Here is a 22171-nt window from a genome sequence, read left to right as displayed (position 1 = left end):
ACAAAAGCTAGAAAGCAACTAAAAATCAATTACTTATGAAAAGTATTTACATTCTTGAGACATTATGAAAATCAGTTTCTGAAAATCATAAGCTTGTTTAAGAATCATAGACTAAATTTTTCTGCTCATAATGTAAAGTGACTATCCTAGAAGTCACAAGACCTCTATTGTTTCACATGGGAGCTTCATGTGAGACTCATTATAGTAAACTACAGGTGTCCCTGGTGACATAGAACTTTCATAATAGCTGACAGCAACATGCAACAAATTAAGGCATGAGGTTCTGTGATTACTTCTTAAATATCTCTGTCATCTTCTTTCGCTTGGTGAACTGCCAGGAGAACCAACACATGCATCTATATCCAGACTGCAAATAAATTACATGAATATAGAAGACTTTGGTTAAAACCTATTTCTTAGCAGTTTCAAATATGTGGTGATTGTCCACCAGGTGATTACGAGCCAGCAAGACATTTCCCGACTGTTTTTACAAATTGACGGGAGTTGTCTTGCCTGCCGCTAGTGATGCCTAGCTAAATTGAACCTAATCCAAACTCATCAAACAAGCCGAGCTAATAGCATAGCTTTGACTTTGCTTGAAAAAAGCTAGTTCAACAAAATCATGTCAATCTATTTTTGAAGCTCAAAAACTCTAGCTTTAGCACAAGCTAGCTCAGCAGGTTCAAATGTTAAACAATCTGGCAAACGAAGGAGTTAAGCTAGCCTTTAAAGTATGCAGTCATCAAATTGCAACATGAAAAGTATGTAAGAAATTCGAACAAATTCCAATGCACGTGCGGATTAGTTTTTCTAGTAAAGAAGCTTAAATACTAGCCACTATGCCAATGAAGAAACTTTAACTTCCTTGACTAAACATATACATGAAGAGTATATGACAGGAAAATACTACTTATATTGATTGAACTCACACCTACTGGAACTAGTTAAATATGAAGGCCCTAATAAATGATTTGCATTCTAACGGCAACACAATCTCAACTTGAGACTATATATACCTTCCATAAATAAGATTAGATTGCCTTGTGCGCTTTATACGTCCAATTTCTCGACTCTAAAAGCTCCTATAACCCTACGAAATATTGGAAATTATCATATCATATATCGTGACCGTTAAGGTCAATATATCATCTAAGATCTAATGCTTTTATTCCAGTAATCTAGGCAATGCTAGGTTATTGACAGTTAATTGCCAAGACAGTTCACTGAACTTGTTGACATTTACAAACTATATACAACACCAATGAATGCAATCTTAAAATTGAGGAACTTCACAAAAACATACAAGTGCGATTATACGTTTAACACCAATATCAATTTTTTTGTAGTTCTTCCATATATTTATTTCAGTTCTGTCTTCATTTGTTTTTTGTGATCCTCCTATTAGAAAGAGTTGCTGCATCCTATGGCTAGACATTGATAAAGCATTCTTACTCTCTCTGATAATATAGGTTTAGGTTAAGGAAAGGGTTTGGAGAGCAAGTGCTATGATTAGTACGCTGGAGTATGACTTTGCATAATAACTTCAAGAGAACTATACATATATAATAACTTCAAGAAAGCACATTTTAATAGCAAGGGAAGCCAAGTATTTGCAAAAACATTGAGGGATCAGAATGACGTACACATGTATGCTTCTTATTTTAATTGATTGAACCTGAGAAAGAGAGAAATTAGAGAGTTATAGAGTGGATAGCAGTTAGACCAAGTAGCACCTGTTAGATAAATTTGAATTTCAAGTGACCTAATCAAATTGTGAGCTAATTCTCAGATTGAATATTTAGTGATCTTCAAACGAAAATAAATTCACATGTTCGCTCAAAGTTGTAACCCAAAAGAAAGGATAAGCTGATCAGCATTCAAAAACTTAAGCACATAATTAAAATCATAGCATAAATACTGAAACGATAAACATAAGATAGCAGCTGTTTGCAGTAATGCATTTCTACCTAAAGACAGGTTTTTCTCCTTTCCTCTAGACCCCGATCCTTCCCTGTCTTTCTAAGACACACACAAAAACAAACAGACAGACAACAACAATGATAGACTGATACATAATAGCTATCTTCTAAGGCTTTGGGATTTCATTTTTGCCATCAAAGTTCCATGGCTCATCGTTCCAAAAGTCCTCCTGGTTGTCGTCTTTTGGCTTCCAGAAATCACCATTCATGGTCTCCCAATAGGAATACCATCCACATTGATGCCCTGCTTTGAACCACGTCAACTCCTCCTCAAAACTCCATGTCAATGGCCAGTCCTCCAAGGTCAGCCCTCCATCATCATCTCCCTTTTTCTCCACCACCTCATTGACTGGCTGCTGCTCCTCCAAAGCTTTGTTATCATCATTCATGTTCTTCTCCTCTCCGTCAACCTCAACCACCTTTTCTTCACCGTTCTCCTCCACTGTTTTGGTTGACATAGACCTAGTTATTATCGTTCGGTTATTGGAAATGATAGATAGAGCTTTCCTAGCCCTAAGGCCATTTGTTCTTGCCTTTGCACTCATTCTCGCACTCTTTGATGAATCCTCCCCCTCTTCTTCTCCTTCTATGCCTCTCTTCCTTCCTCTCCCTTCATACACAGAGCTAACCTTTGCTCTTTTCATCGTAAAAGAGAGAGGAAATGAAACAGATTCTAAGCAAAAAAAGAAGACACCAAGAACAAGAGAGACGGGGGGGCGGGGGGGGGGGGGGGCGGGCGGCAGATAAGAGTGTTTGGTGGCAAAGAAAGTGCAAGTGTTGGCAAATATATGGGCCCCTGATAGGGTAGTAACCCTGCATGTCTGTCAAGTGGGGATACCCTAATAAGGTTTCCATTTTCTCGAGAAAATCCCACTCATTTTCTCATCATAATGAACTTACCATGTCAAGAAAATATTGCCTAAAAGTTGACATTCTTGATAAATTCATTACGAAGAAGGAGCGTTTCTAATTCTTCTACCATACGTGGCCATGCAAGTAGCCCACGTGGAAATACGTGGGCATGCATAAAATGGGGCCCAGTAACCGACAATGGAGGTTTTGTTTTCTTCCTGCGCGGGGTTTGAACATTTTTTTGTTATTCTTTTCAAGTTTCCTTCCATTTTATAGTCTTTAAATGGTTTTTTCCTGTTTTAGGCTTTCCTTGTTTTATGTCTTAATGGTTTTGAGATGTTTGCAAGAGGCTGTATTAACTCTTGCCTTGGGGCGTTATAGCACTGCATTTCAACCCTGAAACCATTTCAGCTTTCTTATCATGCACCCCTTTCTTTCCCCTACCATACGTTACAAGTTCGCTACCTTCGTAGTTGTTATTATTATGGAGAGACATGTAAGTACTATTTAGTGGATCTTGTATAAGGAGAATCATAACATCTTTATAAGGGGCCAAAATATGAGTACAATTCTGCATGTTTTAGCCAACTTAATTCTGCATGTAAGTATTCTGGTTGAAAATGGTTTTAGTTTTGATCGCCCGGGAGGGGTAACTAAACGATTTTCCCTTCCTTCCTCTTATATTTCTCTACAAGATCCTAACGAAAAGCCTTTTGAGATGATAGAAATCCAAGAATGGGTCCATGCCTCCATGATGTAAACCTGTCTGCGTTCATAGATTTGAGTTTTAATTACTGTGGTGAACAAAATCCAGAGGGATCCAAGACGATGCTTAAGAAATCTGCAGAAAATAAAGAATGGGATTTCTAACCAAAATCTTGGGGTACCTGATATGACCAGTTGCTAAAGGTGCAACCATGCACCTGATAAAACCTTTAACTGCCAAAATGTCCCAGGGAGTGACCTAAACTAATACAAAGTATTAACATTGTCATGGCTTGAAAGAGAAACAATATTCAGGTTTGAAAAACAGCATGTATAGAGCCCCGAATATTAGATATAAGCATGCATGCGCAGTCGCACAGATATCAGCATGCGTGCATACACCGATACAATGATATATGAGTTACTCTTTAATGCAATAGAAACTATTAGCTGCTACTTGATAAGAATATCCCGAGAATAAAAAAAACCTTCATAAAAGCTATAGCCAGTCTAAGGTTGCTCAACAGCCGGAATAGAAGGGTAACCATGCCCTATAATAAGGGGGAAATGCTAATATTAAACTAGAAACTTTTAAATACAAAGTTTTCTGGTCAAGGACATCCAATAAAATGCAATATGCAATCCATACAATAACAAGTCTAAATGCTGATTGACCTGAAAACCAGAACAGCTCCTCTTAGACTTTTCCAGTACTCAACTTCACTGCTAGAGTATTATTAAATATGATTTCACTGTTTTCCCCACTTTCTTCCTAGGCTAATAATCAAGAATAGAGGAAAACATAAAATTGAGAACCCCAAAAGGATATATTCTTCTACACAAAACATTATGCATTGCTATTTCCAAATAGAGGAAAGCATTGATCCCCTAGGGTTTGCCATAAATTTTTCCCCAAAAATATCCCCACTAGTTTCATGGTTATACTCAACCAAGATACAAAACATTTCATGTTTTTGAACCCTTATGGTTGCCACAGGTGCCTTTGGTACCTTTTATTCGTACAAGTAAAAGAAATAATCCTGCATAATAACAAGTAGTTCAAGGAATTTGGGTTATTTTGAATGTATACTCCAAATTGGTGGTAGGATTAACAGTTAAAATGTAGAATAAGAACTTAAGTCTTTCGCTCATGGAACATGTACACAACCTACACACACAGCAATTTAAACCATTAAAAAACACGTGAGCCTAATCAATTCATGATACTGTTGATAATTGTGCAATGATAAGGATGCTCATATAATCTCCATGTGCAAATTCAATTATCCTTACAATGATATTGTGAGAGAATATTTAAAATAAATGTAGGACATGAATTTAGTGTATAACATAACCCTTAGTTTTCTCTTGCACCTTCTGAAAAGTGTAGTACAGTAGTGAATTACAGTGTCATAGAGTTTTCTTTTCGATTTCTGGTATCTGTCTGGTCTTTATCAGCCTTAAGCTCCTACTTCAACTTTTGTACTACCTTATAAAACTGCAGATTTATGATCCCAAATCCCTCCAAAGTGAACCATTTAAAAATTTGAAAAAAAGAAGAAAAAGAAAAAGAGAAAGGAGAGAGGAACCTTATTCCAGTTTCTATTCCTGTGGTCTGGTATTTCTTCATCCTCTTGCCTCTTCAAATCCTTTATTAGGAGGTTTTCTCTAACAACTATGAAAACACGGCTTTATTTCTAAGAAATATCCTGTCCATCCAATACAATCCGATTCCTACATAGCCTATTTCTTTTTTTGCAATTCATATAATTTTTTACTTCGCATACTTAACATTTCTCAGTTCCATATTAGCGCATTGAGATTTTTTATATCTCATCCTAATTACTCATAAACAAGGTTTTCCCAAATCACCCAAAACTTGGTTCAGTTCCTCGCTTACTAAAGAAGAGACCCTAAAATAAATAAGCATGATAGACAAGACTTAGGGAGCCAAATCATGATAAAAAGAATAGCTCCCTATTGGTAAGAACAATAAGCTTGCACAACAGCCCCACATACAATAAATCAACACCATTAAGGTGTTTCAAAGACCATGTAGAATTACTCAACACTATGATGGTGTTTCAAAGAAGTTTAACCTCCAAAATTTCTTTTCTAATTTAGTTTGCAGGCATCTAAAATAGCTCATTTATTCCTTGATCAGATTCCTATTACAGAGTTTAACATGTCCTGTTATTCAATCATGCAGCAATACTATTGGTGTGCCTTTTAATCTCTGTTGGCATCACCACCTATTAATACACTATATCAGTTTCAAGAGATCCAAAGCATCAGTAATCCAAAATAATTAATCCACTTATGTCCACTTCCATCATAGCCTTAAATGTATGCGTTTATGTCAGTATTGATTACTCAGCCACTCTCATTAATGATTCTGTACAAATAACGGGAATTTTATGATGAACGTACATGGCAACTTCGTCTACATGAAATGAATGACACATGGAATGAAGCAGTACAAGGTACAGAGGAAACCAACTAATGAAGTTTGTCCTTAAAAAGATGTATCATTCATCAAAACAAACTACAAGATCCATCTGCATGATCCCCTTTGTCTATCTGATCTCACAAATTGCTCTCAAAAAACCCAAGATGGAATATGTATGCGTTATACAATTTTCAATTCCATACAAGCCTCCAACATTTTCATTTGATTTCGAGGATAATTCTTACAGTTTTTCAAATCTTTTCTAGTAAGCCCTGATCAGAATTGAAAAAAACTGTCTTAATCTGTTATCAAGCAAACTATGGAAACAGAGCATTTATCAGATATAACCAGAAGTGAACTTCTAATTGCTATAATTCACGGATCCTGGCTTACTACTTCATAATTGCGATAGGGATCTGGTGGTATTACTTGCGTGCATGATTTCTCTAGATCTGAAACTATTTAGATACCTTCAAGAAGGATCACCACCAAAACAAACTCAACAAGCGGGCATAGCCACATAGCAATACCTCAGATGAGATTCTAGAGGCCTATTACACATCCAAAAAAAAAAGATATTACTACAGAATTTTTCCATTTCCTAGCACATTATAGCATTATAACCTAGGCTGAAATTCATTTCTAAATGGAATGGCCATCGCTGAAATTTACAAGATAGATAAAGTTCTACACTACATATGGCCAAGATCCCTAATTTTATAACTTTATCATGATAGAAAGCACACAACATGTCTGCAAACTGCAAATATTATAACTCACTTAAGACTTCAATATTGAGAACTGTTAGCATGTCATCCTACATAAAATGTCAAACCATTTCACAAACAAAAGAAAATTCCAGTAAATTCAACCAGGTTTAGAAAGTCATATTAAGAGTGTGGCCAACTGACTGAGCATTTTGATGCCTCCACAGTAGATGTGAAGGAAGAAAACAAACACCTAAAAAGTCAAGGATTATAAACATCAAAAATAGGATTTCAAACCTCCAAGCTTTGAAACTGCCATGCAAATTTTACTTGATAAACGATTACAAAGTAATAAAAAACAGATAGAGAGTAGTAACTAGTTTATTAGGTCAATATGATAATGTTGTAGAAAAACCAAAATGACAGGTAACGATTAAGTTCTCCAATAGCAAAATACTTCTTACCCAGTGGCATAGCCAAAAAAAATTTTCAGTGGGATCATACACCAACTCATCAATTTGCATTATGTATTTCATTTTCTATTATTAAAAAAATCCATTAAATCCAGAATCCAAAATTTGCAAAATGGAAAATTGAGTATAATATTTCAATAGAAAGTTACTATATTGAGATGCTACTTCATTCCTATGATATAATCATTCATGAATTTTACAAGTTGGTTATCTGTTTCATTTTTGCCTTTGTTGTTTATTCTGCTTCTGAAAGCAAAAGGCAAAAGATATGTTTAAAGACAAAAGTAAATAGTAATATTCTTCAATAAATAGATAAAGATTAATCTTGGTGATAATATATAAAATGCATGATTTACTTTTATAGAGAATAAATATTTGAAAGTAATTTTACATTTTAATCAAATAAGCTTACCATATAGGGATATTTAACTGAAGAAAAAACATGCCATATCCATAGTAGATACATAAAAACTTTGTAAGATATTTTTCTCTCTGAAAACTATGTATTATTCATTTTCATTTACTTATTTTGACCACTCTCTTCAGATTTTTATTTAATTGCAATGGGGTTTGAAAAAGAAAATTACAAAAAAAAAAAAGAAATCTATTATACACCTGTATACACTTGGGTTTTCTAGAGTTGACACGAGTGGCTACATCGCCGTTATTACCCGCTAATTTGTAAAACTCATAGATGGGGTCCATGTAAGGTAAAGTGCGAAACCATGTTCCAGGAATACTCATTTATATTCGTAACTTGCCAAGCTGATAATCACTCCCACACTCCCCCAGCCCAGAGGACAAAAAGGAAAAGCAATTTGGTAATAACTGAAACCTGCTTTGGTAGTAATCACTAAGATAACAGTTTACCAACGAAAAGAGATTCTTTAATAACTGAAACCTACTTCAGTAGTAATCACTAAGATAACAGTTTATTAATAACTTAAGATAATTCCATAATGGATTGTGTAGATAGACCAGCCACATAAAAAGGAATATGTCAAAGACGATAAAGCAAACTAATCTTCATAAAAAGGCCATGGCATCTAAGTATAGTCAATTTACATATCATATGAGTTTCCTTCACGTCAAGTGAACGTGTCAATCTATTCATGAATCAAACATCAACTTATCAGTCTGGGCATTGTGAAGTTAATGCTCTTAAACATTCTACATCCCATGGTTCTCTCTCTCTCTCTCTCTCTCTTGGCCGAACCATACAATTCTCATGTGATGTCTAACATAAGTACATTTAATGACAAAGGTTCCAAGAAATACAGGCTGTCCAGAAGAGGCTCCCCTAAATCATGAGCATGTATTATGCTTATAAAAGAAAGTCTCCCTTCCCTAAGGCTTGGCACAAGTGACAAACAACTGTGGTAGGGGTAGATTTTATGATCAACAATCATAGCAGAAAGGAGAGAGAGAAAGAGAAGAGAAACCGGCAGTTAAGGTATTCACAACAAAGAAAAAAGACAAAAAGAGAGTCAAGAGGTAGTCATATCATTTCCTTACTCCCATTTGTCTCATGCAACACAACTTGCTGCAAATTTTGAAGCATAAATATGCATTATAGCAGGACTATCATCCCCCCACCCTCGGTCCACTCTTGATGGGCTAAATGTAACACTAACAGTTGTCATCAATCTCCAGAGCAGCAATGAGTGACAACATAGGAATGAAAACAGAAATGGCAAAGTTCAAAGACAAAAAGCCAATCCTGGATAAAAAGGTGAAGATGCAGGTAAGATGTAAGAGATGTTACAATGTCAAAGATTACTGATATGTCATATTGTCTGATATTACATATTAAGACAATGAAGGAAAAGAGAAATACAATTCCTCTAAAGCATAAAAAAATGACACATCACACACCACATCAATTACTTGGAAAGCAATGACAAAAAAAAAGAATTACATAGCAATTTTGATATCTAACATAGAAACTTAGTTCTGGATCAGAATAAACATCATGAAACATGACATGAATTGCATTTTTTAACTAGTTTCTCAATATTTCAGATTTGAATGCTAAAATGAGAAGTTTTCTAGCGGTCTACCCCATTATCACTTGCTATCAAGGAAACCATTCATGTATTTTGCATTAACATATAATTGTTTTAGGTCACCTTTATGGCAAATAGTTACTGTACCTTCAAAAAGTTAGTCTCTTTTCTCTTCTTTTCATTTTTTCTTCCCCTTCAAAAAATGAAGAACAAATTCATTAATTATTAAATCCACAAACCCAATAACAAATAAAGTTCCACCCCACATGCAAACACAGAGATTTCCAGGAGAAAGTGATGTTTTAGTTATGTTAAATGTTCACTAAAGACAAGGCACCAAAGATATTCCCAACTTAGGTTTTAAAATAAGAATCATGATGAACATAAATACCACTAATTGGACATGAAGGCACATTGGTAGAGTCAGATGTAAAACCAGAAAAATCACATCATGAAGATGGAAGACAACATGAAATGCAAAAGCAGCGCTTACAACCAAGTTGAGATTTTTGTCATGGAAGGGGAGAGCTACATGATAATTCAGTTGGATCCTGAAGGTTGTAATTCTACATCCAATTCTGTTAAGTTTACAATCATAATCACCACTGTATGAATATAGGGACAGCCTTTACTTTGTTGCTTCCTCACAGTTCGAAAACAGAGAGATGGCATACTTTGGCAATAAGAACCAAGCTGCATTCTTTGTGAATAAGATGTCAGCTAAAATGTCAGCAAGTTACAAGACCTGGCCACCTAGGATTAATAACAGAAGAAGTTGTTTGGAAGCTTAAGTAAGCAGATGCAAGTTAAGCCTCAAATTAACTAAAGGTGGTCCTCAAGAGCATAGGCGAACGACAAAATTTAAGAAAGTCATCCAATAAATTTGAGAAACTTGTTCTTAAACTTGTATAAGTGAACAAACTTTGATAGATCCTTGCAATTGGCAAGAAGCTCCAAACAGGGAGGAAGTACCAAAGATGTGAATGTCAACTAAACAACCAGACTCATAATGAAATGCAGCATTTTAACAAAAAAAAAAGTTAGTGGCATAATATACTTCTAGACATAGAATGTTAACTATTTAACTACTTCAGGTAGTTGACAAATTCAAAGCTACTCCACCAGCTAATAATCTATTCCTGGGAAGTAAAGTTAAAAAAATAATAATAAAAAGATTTGAGAGAGAAATATAACCTATCATAATGCTATACTTTCCCTTGTTCTTTACTAATTTCTGGCCTAACATGGCAAGCTATTATAATGTTACGTCATCCAAACATCGAAACTCAATCATCATAAGGAATCTTAATAGTATGTCATATTTCGGCAAGAAGAAAAGTTTAAAAGTTCTCAGAAGGAAAACGTTTTCGAGCCGAATGAATCCAGGAATAATTCATGTTAACAAATAGACAGAACGCCTTTTTTTTTTAGAAAAAGATGAGAATGTAATCTGACTCTAGACATGAAACATTAAACATAATGAGTACATTTAATACACTAGATTATAAAGAGGATTGGATAGGAAAAGAAGTGAATCGCTCAATCCAACCACGTATGAGGATCAACCCAACTAATGATCCCAATTTTCTTCCCAAAAGAGAATGAATCCCATTTGGCTATACGACAAGAGATACTCAGCTCACTTCTATACAACTAGTCCTCCATCACTAGATTTCTAACCTAGAACTTCCAAATTTAAATCACAAGTTTTAACCATCGGAGGTGTCTCCTTCTATCCATTTTATCATCATTCATCCCCATCCATAGAGGGTCTCAGTTAGAATCTTAAGTTCTAACCATTGGAGTACTCCTTGGAGACATTTTAACTTATTTACTAAGAAATGAGAAGGTTCTCTACCTTAATTCATCTTATTCAAGATTGACCTATTCTTAATTCCATCCGGCAGAGTCGCAAAAGCGACAAAAATTCAAAACTAAACCTGACCCAGAAGTCTACTAGTCAAACAAGTAAAATTCTTAATCAAGAGGGTGCTTAACACATAAGTGAAAACAAAGTCAAAACTACCGGCTGCCTTGCATGCGTTGAACAATGACTAACAGGCATAACACATCTATCAGTTAGCGCAACGACAGAAAAGGAAAAAGAATAATAAAGACGAAGAATTTTCATGGGAAGCGACCTTTTACGTGTAAATTAGCAATAACAACTTGATTTGAATTCAAAATGCAATCAATAAACCTCATTGGCCTTATCTTCAAGCAGCCATACCCATAACGCAAACATTTTCCTTGGTCATTAAATACAAAAATAAATAAATAATTTTAATTTTTTTATCGTAGAAAATTAATAAAGATTATTGACTTACAGTTTAATGCAAAGAAGGCAAAGAGAATTGTCGAAGCGGGAGAGGAAGACGAAGAAGAAGGCGCGTTTGGAAGTTGGCTGGCTTGGAGTGGTAAAACAAGAGAGGAAAGGAAAAATGGTTTAAAATGTTAGCGAATACCAGAACGACGTAGTTTAAACGCCTTGTCGTTTGTCATCCGTTTGCTATGGATCATGAAAACGGTGTGTTTTCTTTTCGAGAAAATATATAGTGTAGCATTTAAATAAGGCAAGAATAATTGAATATGATAAAAATAATTAAATTACTATTTTTACGGTAAAAAATAAATAAATCCATTAACTTGGATGCAATATAAAGTTCATGTTTTATTCAAAATAAGATATTAATAAATAAGGTACTTGTTATTTTTTAAATATCTTAATCGAACCCTATCATTTACTAAGGTATTTTAGCCTTATAAATAATTGATTAAAATTTTAAATTATTATCCATACCAGAACATATTAAATATTATCAATTAAATATCCGTACTCATTAAAATAATTTTAAATTATTTTTTATGTATATTATTAATAAATTTTAAATTAAAATTAATTCATAAAAAATTAAATTAAATTAAATTTTAAAATTATATTAAAACAATTAATAAATTTTAATAAGCAAATAATAACATAGAATTAATATTTAATGTCAAAATTATTATTTATAATCATATTTGTATAATGAGTATTTTAAGATCAGATCCTGATTTAGTAGTACAAGATACTCACTTACAAAATACAGATCCCTAAACTAAAGGTCTAGACTTTGATTGGAAATAAATGAAGCTATATTTTTCAAACTTGAGCTACAATCAAAAAGCAAAGGACTTACTAAACCGAATACCAAAAGACTTGGTGATCAGACTTAATTTTGAATACTTCCTTTAGACAAAAAGAAAGACTTAGAATCCTATCTGTCTGTGCGTAAAGGCAATCATCAGTAGACCATCAAAATGTCTTGGGCGTTTAGCATTTGCAAACGTACTTATGTAGCTGAAACCAAACATGTGAGGAAAAAGGCAGAGAGAGCATCGATTCAGAGTTGTAATGAAACATAGTCTCCGCTTGTTTCAGGACTTTTATCTTATCTGTCCGGAGATTTCACAACAACTGAGAGTCTCTCGCTTTAAATAAAAAAATCATTCTCCAACTAATAAATTAAACACTCGAACAAAAGGAATTAACAACCAAGAAAATCAATAATGTTAGATGACAAACATAAATATGATATTTATAAGAACAAGGAAATTTGACAATTACCCAGAATACATTTACAGAGTAATAATATATAAATGAGCAAAATTCAATCACCAACAGGATCTATACAGAATTTCATTTTTTTTTTCCATGGTGATCTTTAAAAACAAATATCAATCAGACCCTCCCCCATACTAACCAAATCTTATATATATTACAAAATGAGCCTTGCTCAACCCAGCATAATCAAACCTTTCTTCACAACACAAGGTTTGATCTAAACTTGTCTTTCCCTTCAATCAAACTACTTACAGCGCTATTATCAATCGAATAGATTACCTGACCAAAAAACACATCATATATACACTACTAAACAGCAATTATCTCTCTCTCTCACTCTTCTCCAAAAATATCCAAAATTCCCTCCTTGTTAATCCTGCTTTGTTTTCTGAAATGGTGGTGGCATTTAGCTTCCTTCTATGTACACTTTGATTTTAATTAAGTTCTAAGCCATAGCAGGGATGCTGGAATTCTGAAGATCCCTGTTAAGGCAATCAAATCCTTCTACTCTAACGGCGGCCGGTTTAAGGCCAAACTTCATCCTAACACACCCTCCTTTGCGTGCTGATGGTGATTGAGACGATGGGGATGGGATTTGCAATGTTGAAAGGGCTGCAAGTCTTTCCTCACCAAATCGGGCATCTTGCACAAGCGGGTTAGCAGCCCTGCTTGGAGGCGACCCACAAAAAAATGGAGGTGATGATGCTACCTGGGTTGCAGATTGTTCTGTCCCGAAATCCTCCTGTAAAACAACCAAAACAAAAATTAGCAACCAACACAGCCGAATAAATTAAAACAATTCCACTGTAGAAACAAAATATTAACCCATATTGCTCAAACTCAGACGCAAACATCCAACACAGAACATATCCAACATTGATATGTTCACTTTTTCTTAAATTTCTTTTGGTTATCTGTCTGACATGGAAACACACACTAACATCGGTAAGTTAAATTTGCCTTGAAATTTCTTCTTATGTTTAGAGGATCATAACCTGCAACATAGGATTTAACAACTAAACAAGAAAAAAAAATTCATCTTCAAATTCCACCATACCTTCTTGAGGATGATATCTAAAAGCTCAGCACCGGCTTTCGAATCGCTTACTTCAGCTTGATGACTGCAATTAAAACCAAAACCCAATTAAATCACAACCTTCAATAATAAATCGAATCAGCTTAAAATCAAATTAGAAATCAGAATAATAAATAATTATACCTCATATGCAATCTCAAGGGCCCGATAGGGTTATTGGCAAGAACCCCGATTCGCCGAGGCTTAGGGCAAACAACGGAGCCTCCCTTCTGATGATCAGAGATAGAGATCAACCCTAGCATCTCCTCATAGGCCGAAACAGCGGCGTTCTGCTGAAGATTGCAATGATTCATCTTCTCAAAAAACCACAGCTTCAAAAAGAACGCCTGTTCAAACGACAGAAAAAAAGTCAGCACCCAGATCTAACAACCAAAATTCAATTAGAAATGAAACTAAAGAAACCCAAAGTTTCGCTTTTCGTTTTCCTTCACCTCCTCCGCATTCAAACAAAGAAAAACCCAACCCGAAAATGAAACAAAAAGTAAAACACAGATTTAGAACCAGACCTTCAGAATCAAAGCTTTATTAGGTGTTAAGTGTAGTCAAACCCATGATTTGTATGATTAACAAAAGAGCTAAAGAAAAAACCCGAAATTTTAGGGATTAATTACGAGATAAGAACTAAGAAAACTAATACCCAGACGAGATTCAACTGTTACGGCTAAAAACTCATCAGATCTGTTACAGAAACGCTTTGAACGTTGACTTAAAAACAGAAATTTTTTAAACGGAATAAAAACACGAAAAAAGAAGAGAAGAAGCCAGATCTGTAAGACAAATAACTGAGCGAAATTTAGGAAAAAATTATAATTAATTTTTATTTGAAAGAAGAAAATTTGATTTTCAGATTACCTCAAGAAATCCTCTGGAAGAAGAAAAGCCAAGAAAGGGTGGGTGCCACGAGGAAGAAGAAAGGAAATGCAGCAGGCGATGCGGAAATTATATAGACAGGGAAAAGACTTCCCCGCAAAAACGATGTCGTCTAAATGTTTCCTTTGCTCATTTCCTTGAGTAAGTTGGAAATGATGGTTACGTAAAAACAAAAAAATTGTAACTTGAGATTTTCTACTAATAAAATGAAAATGATTTTATATTAGCTTTCACTCATATTAGCTTAGGTCACAACTTTACATGAGAATGGAAGCATAACTAATAAAATACAATGATTTTATATTGATATTTGGTTGCTTGGCTTTCAATTTGTAATGATTTTTTTCTTTTTGTATAAATATAAAAGGGGAAAAAAACCACAAAACATTAAAGCATTACCAAAGGTGATTGATTAGCTTCAATGGGACTCAATTTTTTCCAATTTAAAGTTGTGTGCTGTCTAAAATGGTTTAGTGTACGGACTATGATCATCCTTCAGCTTAAGTAAAGAACATCAATTTTGTCTTTTTTCTTTTTGGCATATGATAGGGAGAAATATTTATTTTTATTCCATGAATCTCACTTTATCCATTCAAAAAATTGAATTCGAGACCTCTGAAATAAAATTATATTCTAACTCTTAGCTGATAAATGTCTTTTTATATTTTATTATTTATTAAGGGAAGATGACGAATTAAATTTATGTACATGCAATGTACGGGTGATAATTTTATTTATAACAATTTTTTAAATTCAAAATAAAAATAACAATATAAAACCGAATGTGAAAGAAATTAAATTGAAAGTATGTTAATGAACAAGATTTAAGATAAAGTGATTCTAATGAAAATTTGTTGATAATGAAAGCAGTAAGACAATTGATTTATTTATCAAAGGAGATTGAAATACATAACTATCAAATAATAATAAATCAAAAAGGGCAGAGATCTAAAAAGAAAAAAAAAAAGACTTTTGATGTTAGAAATCTAACATCTTTAGAAAGTAAAATTTGAATTTTGAATGCGAAATGTTGACTAACTATCAAATTGCTAATAAGTACCTAAAATTCAAACTAAGGGGTAATTGTTTTTAAAAAATTATAGTAATAATAATAGCTAATAAATGCTATGTGTAACAATACCAAACTTAACAATTTTGCATTGCTTGGTAGATACATAACATTTATTTAGAATGTACACATGTCAAAAAGATAGACCATCCACATAGAATTGTTTATAACCAAAGACTTTGTTTTATGTATATTTATATTAGATTATAAATTCTTACCTAATCTGTTTTGAATTTGTATTAAATGTGTAAAATGATTATATAACACCTATTTTAAATGTACATGTGTAAAAAAAAAAAAACTATTCGCATAAACTCCATGGTCATTCAAACTAATTAAACATGTAGTGATAATTTTTATGTTGATGTTTTCATTTAGTGATCAATGGGTTAGATGAATATTGTCAGGCATAGTGAATATTATTGAATTAAATTAAGCTTCGTGACAGTAACTTGACAAAAGGTTAAAAAAAATTCCATTATTTTATTTATTATTATATTCTCCATTTCAGAAAAAAATTGCTGGGAAATAAAATAATTAATTAAATAAAGATATAGAGGCAAATTAGCATAGGGGGAGATAAACAAAGAGTGGAACGTGGGTGGTCGGCATTTGACTTTGACCGAGAGAAGAAAGAAGGAAAGAAAGATAGAAACGCACAGCAAAAGCCATGTGGAAAACAATCACTTATCAAAGCTGGCGTCCATCAAAACACAGATCATACCTCACCCGACTCTGACTTTTCCACTTCAACCCAGCCCACTTTTATTTTAATTTCCAACGACAATCCTCGCATTTCATTACCTCCGACGAAACAGAGAGAGAGAGGAAAAAAAAAACAAAGCCTTATTTTACACGAGCGTGAATTGCGCTCATTTCAGAAAAAAAAGAAAAAAAGAAAAACGTGGGTCCTACTTATGGACTGGCAACTTCAGTACTGACACGTGGCATGCTGTCGATGGGGTATCCCAAGTCCAGGCAATAAAGTAAATCACGTGTCCCGCGTTGTCGTTTCTTAATTTGCTGTTGGTCCCTGCACACTGATTCACTGGACACGTTTGACAGCTAAGGAAAATGAATTACTACTATAAATAATAAATATCTCCATTTATTTATTGTTTTCCTTTTTAATTATTTTATATGAAAAGTACCTGTCCAAAATAAATACTCAAATTTAGCTGTGCCCATGTTAGGGTAATCATTAATTTTATAGTATTCGAATCCAAACTTATTAATAAATATAATATTTAAATCTTACAATTATTTAAATAGTTTTAATTTATTATTTTAATTTGAACTCTAATACATACTTATTACGTGATAGTTATTAAATTTATTTAAAAATCAAATTATTTAAAACTTTATTAAAATACTTCTCATAGATACTCAATTATCCTGACGCGTATTTGTATTCATATCTATATATAATAATATTTTTATTTATATTTCATAGAATTCATAAATAATTAAATTTATAAAAATACACAAATAATAAAATTTAATTTAAATAATAAAAAACAAATCTCTAAAATATAAACTTAAATAACTAAAAATAAATATCCAAATAACAACTTAAGAAGTTCTAAAACAATTCTAATATCACAATTTCTATTTAGGTATATATATTATCACTTTATATAAACAAAGGTATATATATTATAATTAATAATTTTATTAGTTAAAATTTTTATAATGTTAACACAAAATTGAAAATAAATATATTTATATTTAAAGTATCTATACTAAAAATATATATAATAGTAACTATACTATTTATAAATTAACACAATATATAAAGTATATATATTAAAAGACATTAGAAGATAATTAATAATCATAGTTTCATGAATTAATTTAATTAACAATATGAGTTTGTCTTTACTACCATGAATTTTTTTTTAAAAAAAAACTAGGTTCCAAACTATTATAATCTCACAACTTTAAGTATATATATTATAAATTTATATAAACAAAGGTATATATATTATAATTAATAATTTTATAAATTGTAATTTTTGTAATGTTAACCCAAAATAGAAAATAAATATGTTTATATATAAAGTATATATATAATAGTAATTATATTCTTTATAAATTAACATCTTTAATATATATAAAAGCAAGATAACTGATTGGATTAATTAGTTTACACTTATTATTCTCAATTGAATTTTTTTTGTACACCCTTTGTTAAAACTACGTTATTTTTTTTACATTTGAAGGGTTTTTTTTATTTATTTCAATAAAAATACTTGAAAACAATAATTTTCAACTTTTAATACTTAGAAGATAGATTCATTTAATATTATTTTTTGTCTATACCATCCTATTCTCATGAACCTGAATCTATAGCATTTACACATCTCTTTTATACATTAATGTTTAATTTTCAATAAATATTCATCAAATTCATTGAATAAAATAAAAAAAACTATTTATTTTTCAATATACGTAACACACAGTCACCATTGAATAAACAAATCAACTAAATTTGATAACCTTCAGTCATTCATTTTATATATAAAATACAGATACTACTAAAAATTAATAACTATTTTATATTGATAAGATCTTTTCATTATACTGTTGCTTTATATTTTACAACTGTTTATCTTAATCTGCTAACAGTACAAGTTATATACTCTTTCATTTCTTAATATTTTATTATACATCTAACAATTTTTTATAGGACTATTGTCTTCTTTGGATAAGTACAGTTTTAAATAGGATAACTGATTGAGTTAATTAGTTGACACTTGTCATTCTCAATTGAATTAATTTTTTTAGACCTGACAATTCTTGTTTTCGTGTTTTAAATGTGTTGGACACAATTAGATATGAAACACGTTAAGGTTAAGCATGAACACGATACAAATAATATTTGTGCCTTAAATCTAAAACACGTACACATATACGTTTAACAACTGTGTAACAGAATACGACACAATTAACACGTTTGTTAAAATTGTCAATATACGACACGACACGTTTAACACAATTAAATAAAAATATTTATAATTAAATATAATTTTATTATTTAAATTTAAAATCAATAATTATAAAAATAATTATAACAAAATAAAATAACATTAACATCAAATAAAACAAAACAAAAGTTCAAAATTAGGGTTTGGGTATGACATAATTACATTATTATCTTTACAAAATTTAAAAAACTTATTAAAATAATTGTTTAAAATTATTTAAGTAAGACTAAAATAGTGTTTAACTATTAATTTTTAACAAGTTGATAAACGTGTCATGTATACATATTTAAACACGATAATACGATTAAACACATTTATATGTTTAAACACAATAACACGATTAATTAAACGTCTTTAAACGTGTTACTCATGTCTAACACGTTAAGACACGAAAATTTTCGTATCTTAAACGTGTCAGATATGATTAGATATGAAATACGTTAAGGTTAAACCCAAACCTGTTCAACCCTGTGTTTTCTTATGTGATGTTAACGTGCCATGTGCAAAATTGTCAAGTTTAATTTTTTTGTACACCTTATGTCAAAACTATTGTTGTTTTTGACATTTGAAGGGTTTTTTTTTTCACTTTTATTTCTTTCAGTAAAAAATACTTAAAAACAATAATTTCAAACTTTTAATGCTTGGATAATAGATTCATTTAATATTTATCAATTGCAATTTAAATTTTTTTCTATTTATATCCTCTAATTTTGCATGAACCTAAATCCATAGTATTTAGACTTCACTATTATACATGAATGTTTACATTTCAATAAATATCCATCTAATTCCTTAAACAAAATTAAAAAAAAAAACAAGAAGATTTACTCATTTCTTAATATATATAGCACGCAATCAACTGAATTTGACAATCTTAATTTAACCATTCATTTTATATATAAAAGACAGATACTACTAAAAATTAGTAATTATTTTATATCAATAGGATCTTTACATTATACTGTTGTCTTATATTTTACAACTGTTTATCTTAATCTATCAATAGTACAAGTTATATACTCTTTAATTTCTTAATATTTTATTATACATCTAACAATCTTTGATAAGATTATTGTCTTCTTTGGATAAGTATTGTTTTATAACTATGAGTCTGTTTGACTTGGTTTTTTTATAGCTTAAAAGTTATTATGAAGCTCTTATGAAAAATAATAGTTTTTAAAATTAAGATAAATATGTTTGGTAAACTTACTTTTATAAGTTCTTTTTTATAAATAAGTTGTTTGACAAAATTGTTTATATAAGTTCTAATTTTGATTAAAATTACCATTAAGGGTATTTAATAAATAATTTTCAATTAATCATAAATTCCTTTGTACATAATGAAAAAAAGTTAATTTTATTTTTTAATTTATAAAAAGTATAAAAAGTATTTTTTATATAATATAAAATTTATAATTAATAATAAATCATATAAAAATGAAAACAGATAATGTTGGAATTATTTTTAATAGATGAGGACATTTTTGAAACAAAAAGAAAAATTCTTCTAAAAAAGAGACGTGCTTTTTTTTAAAAAAAAAAGAGAAGAGAAAGCTCATCTCTGAAGCTTTTTCTAAAGCTTTTTTTTTTTCAAAATTCTATTCTTTAAAAAAAAGGTTGCTTTTTTTTAAGAGCTTCTTCAAATTCTTGTTTGACCTGACTTTTGCATTTAAGAGGTGGATAAATTGAAAAAAAACCACGCCAAACAAGTACTATATATATAGGTGTAGGTTTCCGATAATTGAAATTGGAGCAAATAACTATATTTAATTAATACCAATTTATCTTTTCTTTTACTAGTAAGAACCATATATTCATATAGTTCAGTAATACAATATAGCACAACAATAGAAACTAAAAAATTGAAAACAAATGTATATGGCAAAAGGAAGAGTAAACTGTTACTATAGTTAGACTTATTTGAAAGTTGGGTAATAGTTTATATTTTCTCAACATTTAACTAAGTACAAGTCCTGCATCTAGAAAGTTGATATGCATCATTTAATAAAAATGGAAACCTCCAAATCACAAATGTTATTCATTTTGAATAATATATTTTTAATGAAAAAAAATTACTGGATGTTTAACAAGATTATTATCTTCTTTGGTTAATTACTGTTTTAAAACTATATTTTTAAGAGTAACTTTTAGTAATTGAAACCAAAACAAATAACTATCTTTAATTAATACCAATTTATCTTTTCCTTTACTAGCAAAAACCATACATTTTATATAGTTGGCTAATATAATATACCTTTCCCTACAAACTCTTTTGAAGTTCACTCCAACGTAAACTATATTTCCTATGATCTTTTCCTTAACATAGCTACGGGCACTATCTTAATAATATATAAAGTATATCTATTAAAAGACGTCTTAAGTTAATTAATAATCATAGTTTCAAAAATTAATTTAATTAATAATATGAATTTCTCTTTAATTACATGAAATGAAAGAAAATACTAAGGTTTGAATATCAAATACCTAAAGGGTGGTACCGGAACCTTACTCGAACTTGAAACAAGTAGTGAAATTACTATCCAAACTTGTTTCAAACCCGATTATAAAATACCCCAACCCTATATAACTTAGTCAAATACCTACTATTACAAGGTACCCATTACCTTCCTTAATAATGAAAATTGGAGGAAGAGGTAACCCTTCATGTTTGGTTAAACTTTCAATTTAGTTTGTATATTATTTTAATAGAATATTGGATTTAACCTTTATTTTGTTATTTAAACAAATTGAGTTCTTATGCTCTAAAAAAAAAAAAATCCAAGTTATAAAGTAGGGATTAAATCTAAAATTGAACTTTCATGTTATCTCTACGAGGATGTCAAATTAAAATAACAGAAACATTATTTATATACGACGACGAGTATTTTTATTTTTACTGAAATACCCCATACTTTGATATGGTGATAAATAAAGTTGATTGAATGCAAATTGAGGTCAATTAAAATGTTTAAAAGTGATAAAAGACGAAAGGAGTAGTTTAGGATAAAATATTTTACAAGTGAGAAAATAACAATAAAATAATAATAATTGTATCGGAGGAGAATTTGTGAGATAAAAGGCGATTCAGAAGTCAAGTGAGGCATAATAAGGTATTTCACGTATCAAGGAGACAAGATTAATTTTTTTTTTAAATATTAATATTTAGCCGGATGTCGAAATCAGTCATGAAGAATGATCATATGGTTGATCTAAGTGGGGGAGAAGATGACAAGCCCGACTCTATAAAAATATTTGTCATGACATACATGTGATGGATAGCATGTTTGCATGCTAAAAGAGTCCCGAAAAAAAAAATTTACAAAAGTCGGTATTGTATCTAAAGGTACAACAAAGTTGAGTTAAACCTCGAACTA

General features: G+C 31.1%; 2 protein-coding genes and 1 long non-coding RNA gene across 3 annotated transcripts; all 3 read right to left on the bottom strand.

Moving 5' to 3' along the window:
- On the bottom strand, nucleotides 2087-2623 carry LOC108660453. Its single transcript, XM_018119060.1, has one exon. The coding sequence runs from the start codon at nucleotides 2621-2623 to the stop codon at nucleotides 2087-2089; it is 537 nt and encodes a 178-aa protein (XP_017974549.1).
- Nucleotides 7796-11650, bottom strand: LOC18602054. Its single transcript, XR_001927355.1, has 3 exons — nucleotides 11499-11650; nucleotides 9319-9364; nucleotides 7796-8885 (listed from the first exon to the last, which is right to left on the bottom strand). It is a non-coding gene; the product is annotated as an uncharacterized LOC18602054 (long non-coding RNA).
- On the bottom strand, nucleotides 12727-14826 carry LOC18602053. Its single transcript, XM_007033203.2, has 4 exons — nucleotides 14724-14826; nucleotides 13995-14197; nucleotides 13833-13896; nucleotides 12727-13517 (listed from the first exon to the last, which is right to left on the bottom strand). The coding sequence occupies exons 2-4, from the start codon at nucleotides 14162-14164 to the stop codon at nucleotides 13221-13223; spliced, it is 531 nt and encodes a 176-aa protein (XP_007033265.2). The 5' UTR covers nucleotides 14165-14197; nucleotides 14724-14826; the 3' UTR covers nucleotides 12727-13220.

The sequence above is a fragment of the Theobroma cacao genome, chromosome 4 (assembly GCF_000208745.1).
Source record: "Theobroma cacao cultivar B97-61/B2 chromosome 4, Criollo_cocoa_genome_V2, whole genome shotgun sequence".
In the NCBI taxonomy this organism is placed as follows: Eukaryota; Viridiplantae; Streptophyta; class Magnoliopsida; order Malvales; family Malvaceae; genus Theobroma; species Theobroma cacao.
This window is presented reverse-complemented; position numbering and strand designations above follow the sequence as displayed.